This window comes from Panthera uncia (genome assembly GCF_023721935.1).
Source record: "Panthera uncia isolate 11264 chromosome A1 unlocalized genomic scaffold, Puncia_PCG_1.0 HiC_scaffold_17, whole genome shotgun sequence".
NCBI classification, from domain to species: domain Eukaryota; kingdom Metazoa; phylum Chordata; class Mammalia; order Carnivora; family Felidae; genus Panthera; species Panthera uncia.
The window spans coordinates 1,280,728-1,288,887 of record NW_026057577.1 but is presented as its reverse complement, the minus strand read 5'-3'; the positions used below and the strand labels follow the sequence as shown (position 1 = coordinate 1,288,887).

The 8,160-nt window shown below is 40.3% G+C and overlaps 1 protein-coding gene across 1 annotated transcript; it reads left to right on the top strand.

The window, feature by feature from the left end:
* The first annotated feature begins 470 nt into the window (after positions 1–470).
* Positions 471–5,765, top strand: LOC125935339 (protein RoBo-1-like). The gene is made up of 4 exons (XM_049648953.1): positions 471–570; positions 1,026–1,175; positions 3,564–3,695; positions 5,483–5,765. The coding sequence occupies exons 1-4, from the start codon at positions 507–509 to the stop codon at positions 5,614–5,616; spliced, it is 480 nt and encodes a 159-aa protein (XP_049504910.1). The 5' UTR covers positions 471–506; the 3' UTR covers positions 5,617–5,765.
* The last annotated feature ends 2,395 nt before the right edge of the window (positions 5,766–8,160 follow it).

The following is an 8,160-nucleotide window of genomic DNA, read 5'->3' as shown; positions in this document are numbered from 1 at the left end:
ACATATTCAGCCCTGAAGAGTCTCCTTACCACCTGTGTCCTTGCTGCCTTGGTTTCTAGCATTGTGGGTAAGAATGAAAAAAATGGCCTCTTTCTCCCCAAAACTGGAAGAGTAAGGTAGACAATACAGAAAATAAACCAACTTGGGAGAGACAAGGTCCGGTTTCTCGAGTAGTTATGAGCTCTGCAAGGTTGGGAACCCTGATTAAGCATCTAGAGCAATGGGCAGTTGAAAGGGACTGAGCCTGAGCACTAAGGGGCAAGATGTGGCCATCAGGGAGGGACTATGGGCCAAGTGGGCCCATTAGGTCCCACATGGTATCATGGGTAACATGGGTATCGTGGGTAACATGGTATCTTGGCTCTCAGATATGTTTGGCTATTGGAAGCATAAACTATGATTCCTGACAGTTTTCATTCCTGAATTACTTTCTAAACAAATTTTATATCCATTTCACAGAGAGTTATAAATGTACAAGCTGCTCTCTTAATGCATGTAGTGCTGACATGGAGACGACTTGTGAAGCCTCTCAAAGCTGCTTCAGATACAAGCAAGAATTAAGGACAAAAGGTATGCTGTGCCAGGCCCCTCCCCATGTTTCTAGTCATGTGAGACAGAGAAGGTGCTTAGAGTGAGGGAGGTTGCTGCTTTTAGCAACTTGATGGAGTTCCTCACTTCCCTCTGCACCTTCTATTTTACCCTGCTTCCTAATGTAGCATTCTACCCCTATGGGGCTGGCATTATGGGGTGGTGGGAAGTGGGAGGGTGGGAGACTCTGGGAAAAAGTCTGGGCAATCACTGTTCTTCATCAGCCCCACTGAAATATGACATTCCCATTGTAACAAATGCTTGCAAACCATCCTTCCATTGGTTTATACCATGGACCAATGCAGAAGGACTCTTAAAGAAGGGGAAAGACTAAAGGCAAAAGGATTTGAGGCAAGAATCCAATACTGGCCGCCCATTTAGGCATCACTCTGTATGGTTCAAAGGGGAAATTCCTTCTGGGGTTTGGTTCTGTGCAGGGGAACTCCTACAATATGTTGAAGAGAAAGGTTGTTCTTCAAGCAATTGTGTCCCAATGATGTTCTCAGCAACACTGGGGGATAATCAAACATTTGTGTACAATCACCAATGCTGCCAAGATGAGCTCTGTAACCAAGGGAACTTCCAAGGTGAGTGCCAACACATCTCTGCTCTCCCTCCCCTCCTATTTTTTATCCCAATCCATTTCCTTAAGTCTCTGCCTTCTAAGTTCCTTCCTACGACCTGTCTCTGCTTCTGAGCTGCTTCCTACTGGTTTGGCTCAAGACCTGGACAGAGTTGCCCATTCATTTACCCACTCATTCATTTGGCAAGTGAGAATCAATGAGCGAAATCCCACCACAAGAAGGAAAGGCACAAGCCCTTCCTTAACATGGAAGACTGAATGACAACTGGGTGGCTGGGATGTGTCCTGGATTTACTGAGTCTGTAGGTTTAAATTATTTGCTTTTCCATTCCACTTGAAAAGTAGTTTGTTCTTGGCTATTTAATTCCTCACTCCCTTAACAGTATTTTTTAATTGAAGTATACATTAATATACAGTGTTATATTAGTTTCAGGTATACAACATAATGGTTCAACAATTCTATACTTCGCTCAGTGCTCATAGTATAAGTGTATCCTTAATTCTTGTTACTTATTTCACCCATCCCACCTATTTTCTCACAACCATTAGTTTATTCTATTTGTCTTTTTGTTTTTTTGCTTGTTTGTCTCTACTTTTACCTTTGTTTATTTGTTTTGTTTCTTAAATCCTACATGAGTGAAATTATATGGCATTTGTCTTTCTCTGACTTATTTCGCTGAGCATTTACTCTCTAGGTACCCATTCAGGTTTTTCCAAATGTAAAGATCTCATTATTTTTTATGGCTTAGTAATATCCCCGTGTGTGTGTGTGTATGTGTGTGTGTGTGCGTGTGTGTATTACATTTTCTTTATCCGTTCATCAGTCCATGGACACTTGGGTTTCTTCCATTTCTTGACTATTGTAAATAAAGCTACAGTAAGCATAAGGGGGCATATATCTTTTCAAATTAGTGTTTTTATTTCCTTTGGGTAAATATCCAGTAATGAAATTACTACATCATATGGTAATTCCATTTTTAATTTTTTGAGGAGCCTCCATACTGTTTTCCATAGTGGCTGCACCAATTTAGATTCCCACTAACAGTGCATGAAGATGCCTTTTTCTCTGCATCCTCACCAATACTCGTTATTTATTTATTTATTTATTTTTAGCCATTCTGACAGGTATAAATCTCATTATGGTTTTAATTTGCATTTTCCTGATGTTAGCAATGTTGAGCATCTTTTTATGTGTCTGTTGGTCATCTGTATCTTTTCTGGAAAAATGTCTATTCAGGTCCCCTGCTCATTTTTTAATTGGATTATTTGTGGATTTTTTGGTATTGACTTGTATAAGTTTTTTATATATTTTGAATATAAACCCCTTATTGGATATATAATACGCAAATATCTTCACTCATTTAGTAGGTTGCTTGTTTATTTTGTTGATGCTTTTCTTTGTTGTGCAAAAGCTTTTAATTTTGGTGAGGTCCCAAGTTTATTTTTGCTTTTGTTTCCTTTGCTCCGGAGACATATATAGAAAATGTTTCTATAGCTGATGTCAAAGAAATTATTTCCTATGTTTGCTCATGGACTGGAAGAAACCAATATTGTTAAAATGTCCATACTACCCAAAGCAATCTACAGATATGCAATCCCTATAAAAACACAACATCTTTCACAGAACTAGAGCAAATAATACTAAGATTTGTACCATAAAAGACTCTGAGTAGCCAAAGCAATCTTGAGAAGAAATAAAGCTGAAAATATCATAATCCCAGATTTCAAGATACACTACAAAGCTTCAGTGATCAAAACAGTATGGTACTGGAAAAACAAAACAAAGCAAACAAACAGAAAAAAAAACCTAAAAAACAAAACAAAACAAAAATCCCAGACACATAGATCAATGGAACAGAATAGACAGCCGAGAAATAAGCCCACACTTATGTGGTCAATTAATCTATGACAAAGAAGGCAAGAATTTACAATGGGGAAAAAAGCAGTCTCTCAAAAAAAAATGTGCTGGGAAAACTGGACAGCTGCATGCAAAAGAATGAAACTGGATCACTCTTTTATACCATACAGGAAAATAAACTAAAAATATATTAAAGTCTTAAATGTGAAATCTGAAACCATATAATTCTTCAATAGTAGTTTTTAAATCACAAATTATCTTCTATGATGTAAGCATTTTTTTCTTCAGCCAGGGCAGAGAGGGCCATCTCATGAAAGAAGCAGATAAACCAGATTTCTGTAAGATTATTTTTGGCTATATATTCCCACTTAAAACTTCCCCCCACCCCTGCACCCTCCATGGTATCCTAATTTTAAATCATTTTGATTTTGGGTAGAGGAATCCTGGAATAACCATGATCTTGGATGGGTGGTAATAATGCTCTCAGCTCCTTTTTTCTTGTCCTTAAAATGAAAATTTTCTTTCTTCATTTAGTGCCTCAGAAGTCCTCAAAACCCAATGGAATTAAATGTCCTGCCTGCTACAATGTGCATGACATTTCCTGTGACCCAGTTCTTCTTACCTGCACTGGTACAGAGACAAAGTGTGTGGAAGTTATTGGCATAGGTATGGATATATCCTCAGGGTTTTTGGTGTTAATTTTATCAAAGGGTATAGCTGTATTAGCTATCTATTGCTGCATCATTAGTCCAAAACTTGGCAGTTTAAAATAATTAATATGTATTATTTCATTGTGTCTGTGGGTCGGGAATCTGGGAGTGGCTTAGCTGAGTGGTTCTGACTGAGTCTCTCATGAAGTTGTAATCTAGACATCAGCAGGGCCTGTGGTCATTTGGACAGAAGACCTGCTCCAGGACAGAAGATCCTCTCTTGGAAGATCACCCATGTGGTTGTCAGGCTTGGTTCCTGTTGACATGGGTCTCTCTCTGGGCTGCCTGGATGTCCTCATGTATCAGCTAGCTTTCCCCAGAACAAGTGATGACAGAGAGAGGGAGAAGGGGAGGAGAGGGAAGGAGGAAGGAGATACTGCAGTTTTAAAGAAATCTAATCTCAGAAGTGACATTTCTTCACTTCTGTCATATCGTCTTGGTTGCATAGATCAACTTTGGTACAACATGGGAGAAGACTACACAAGGATATGGATACTAGGAGGTGGGAGCTATTTCAGGACATCCTAGAGACTGACCACCATGTACAGCAAAGGCTGATACAGGATCAAGTACTGGCTATCCCTACAAGGTTTAGAGGGAGCTATCTGTCAGGAGAAGAGAGAAGAGGGGAAGAAAGCACAGGAGAGGGGAGGAGAAGAGTACACAACTTCTTCTTATACCAGAATTTGAGACTTGGGAACATGTCATATGCTGGAATGGACCTTGAGCCATTGGCTATGAAGAGGATGGCCCCTCAGTTCTGGTTTTCATCATCACTACCATTATTGCTATTACCAAAACTCCATGATTAAGCACTTAATTTTTGAATTATGTGATTCTGAAATCTGCAGAAGGTTTTGCCATTTTCCTGAGTAGGAGGAAAGTATATATTCGTAATAAGAAGGATATGTACTATTCAGATAGAAATTGGGAAATTAACCTAGTATTGGACCATGCAGAAAGGGTATTGTCACTTCTTTACTGATCATGTAAAAGGTTTCATGAAATTAGTGGCATTTTAAGAGCTTATTAAATGGTGGGAGAGAGAGTATGGTGAGAATGGAAGTAGGTTATGCTTTTTTTGAGAAGACTTTGAGATAGAGCCTGGGACTATCACATGAAGGGGCCCTTGCATAGGTGAAGTGGAGACGAGTAAGGAAAATGGGATGTCATGAAGGATACAGGGGAACAATGGGGCTGTTGAAAGTGAGGCAGTCTCTCTACTCCAAATTGTCAAGGAAAGCACAGACAAGTGATGAGGTTCCACAGTGATAACAACTATTGAACTCATAGCCTTGGGGAAAAGGGATCTTATCTCAAAAGGGATCTGTATTGCTTCCCTCTGTTTTCCCCCAGGAAACAAAAGTAATGAAAATAAATGGTACCACAGGGACTTTTTAGCTGAATACATGAGTTCTGATCTCAGCCTTCTTCCTTTATTCCAGCCATCTCTTCCCTAGTCAGGACACAGGGGCTCCAGTCTCAGCCATGCATCTGAGACAGGTGGGGACCCTTTGGGATCCCTCTTAAATTGAGGAGATACTGGAGGCAGAGGGAAATAGGCTTGGTCCCTGGACAGAGATGGAACTGTGGTTGTTGCTTCTTTCACAAAAGACAAAAGGGGATTCTGGGGCATCCTGAGCATCCTTTTCTTCTCCAAGAGAGGCAGATAGGATAGGATGTAGTTGAAAAGGGGAGACAAGATGAGAGAAAAGACTAACTGCTGGATTTTTCTTTTGGCAGATAACCCTATATTTTTGATTTTTGCCATGGGTTGTGCTACTGAAACTGCCTGCAACTTGAAGAATATAAGTATATTGAATAACATAAAAATCCGTACCTACTGTGTAGAACAAAGTGCTGGAGACCCCCGCTGATGTTCATCACCTCATCAATCTTGAATAATCCCTTCTTGTTCCAAGTCTTGCTTTGAAGTTTCCAGTGTTACCAAGCTCATAATCCTACAAACCTGAAAAGGTTGGAGTCAGATGACTCCCCTCCCCAGCATTCCCAAGACAATGCAGAATTAAATTGTTGATAACTTCCTTAAGTATGTGTGTAATCATTCGTTAGTACTTTAGGTTAAAAAAATCTTATTCATTCCTCTAATGGGTTCTTTCTTCACCCCAAGTAGCAAGTAAGGAAATTGAGACAGAATTTCTAAGAATTGTTGTAATCTCATCTTTGTCACTCAACCATACCTTCACACTTGCTCCAGAACACACCTTTTTCCTAATATTCTCAGTTTCCACTGTTGACCCTTAATTGCCCACTGCTAAGGAAAATGCTTTCAAATGAACAATTCGGGCTCAGAAAGTTCCTTTCCCACAGCTTGTAAAATCCTAAGTATAATGGACTCTCTCTTACCTGGGAAACACAACATATACTCAGGGTGAATGTGTCTGGGATGAAGGATACAGACAGATGTGATCTGTGAAGTTCATTCTAAATGCCAAGGAAGAGGTAGGCATGTGTACCAGGAGTCCAGAGGGCTGTGTCCTCACAATTCATGGGTGGTCACAGCCATACTGCATGTAATGCCAGGAAGAGCCATTACAGGATCCAAACTGTATGATGTCTTTGTGGTGCTGAACACAACTGAGAGACCTGGTAGCCTGCTCAGATGTATCTCTTGATTCTCCAAATTCAGTTTCCTACAGGGTGCAGTAAGTTACGTAAAAGAAAAGAATGCCCCACATACATCTTGGTGGCTCAGTCGGTTAAAAGTCTGGCTCTTGATTTTGGCTCATGGTTTGTGAGATGGAGTCCCATGTTGGGCTCCACACTGTCAGAGCAAAACCTGCTTGGAATTCTTTCTCTCTCCCTCTCTCTCTCTCTGTCCTTCTCCAGCTCATGTTCTCTTTCTCTCAAAATGAATAAACTTAAAAAAAAAAAAGCCCCACATGTAGTGATTACCTCTGGGAAGCAATCTGTTGTCTGCATGATGCTGCAGCCCAGAACTCTATAAGGCTGTCTGCGCATGAAATCTATATTGATGGATTGTGGCCTTGACTTCTCCTTGGGATTCTCTCCAGGGAGTAAGGTACAGACTCTTGAATCCTACTTCCACTTTCTCTTTCCTAGGCTTTTGAGAACACAGGGAATAGGGTTTATCTGCCCAAGACTCCCTATCCTCATATTTCATGTGCATTCCCACTGTGTGCTCAGCACAGTGATATAAACACAGGGCCCTCCCTCAGGGATAAGGAGCTAATCCATAGAGAACAATGACAGGGTTGCATGTAACTGCATGGGATTCTAAGCACAAATAATTAAAGAAAGCTTAGGGAAGAAAAAGGAGGTAGAGTCAATGCTGGTATATAAATATGGTAAACTGAGGCAAGTTTTGAGGAAGGAATGTGTATGCAAGTCAAGTCCCCATTTGGGAAATGGTAGGCTAGAAAATGGTTCAGCAGCAAAATACCAGAGAGGCAGTATATTAAGATAGAACTTGCACAAGAGACCTTTTATAAGGAAACTCTTGATGTAATAATGGGGAACTCTGTACTGATTCAACTCCTGAAGAGGTCATAGCAGCTCTAGTGGGCCAGTGTTACTGTTATCACCACATACAATTTATTGAGAAAAAGTGGCAACAGGATGGGAACTCCAACCCAAATGGTCAATTTGTAGACTGTGCCCTATTCTCTGTGCTGTAGTGCCTCTCAACTGATCACCATATCCTAGAAACAGTCAGCTTGGGCTGCCATAACAAACTAACACAAACATGGTGGCTTAAACAACACCAAAAAATATATTTTTTCACAGTTCTAGAAGCTAGAAGTCTGAAACCAAGGTGCCATCAGGGGTGTTTTATTCTGAGGCGTCTCTCTTTGGGTGTCTTTTCATTGTGTCTTCACAATGTATGTGTCTGCAACAGATTGGATGTTTGCGCACCATATTCCCAAATTCATATCTGAATTCTAACATCAAAGTAATCGTATTAGGAGGTAGCATTAGTGCCCTTATAAAAGAGGCTCCAGAGAGTTCCCTCATCCCTCCTACTATGTGAAGACACAGCAAGATGGCTGTCTATGAACCTGAAAAAGAATCCTCACCAGACATTGAATCATCTGGTCCTTTGGTCTCGGACTTCAAGGCTCCAGAACTGTAGGAAATAAATATTTGTTGTTCATAAGCTACCATGTATGTGTTATTTTATTATAGCAGTTCAGACAGACTAAGATAGTATCTGTGTCTTAATCTTCTCTTATGAGGGTACTAGTCCACTTTGACTGATTAGGGCCCACCCTAGTGACCTCATCCAAATAGTCTCTGTCTCCAAATACAGCAACATTCTGAGGTACTAGAGGTCAGGACTTCAACATATGAATTTTGGTGGGGGACACAATTCAACCCATAACAAAGGGTTATAGAGTAAATGATTCTATGTATCAAGAAATGCTCTTCAGCTATGGTTC

Coding starts and splice junctions, on each gene's coding strand:
- LOC125935339 (XM_049648953.1), top strand. CDS start 507: ATGGAGACGACTTGTGAAGCCTCTCAAAGCTGCTTCAGATACAAGCAA. Junction 571..1,025: donor GCAAGAATTAAGGACAAAAG/GTATGCTGTGCC, acceptor GGTTCTGTGCAG/GGGAACTCCTACAATATGTT. Junction 1,176..3,563: donor TAACCAAGGGAACTTCCAAG/GTGAGTGCCAAC, acceptor TTCTTCATTTAG/TGCCTCAGAAGTCCTCAAAA.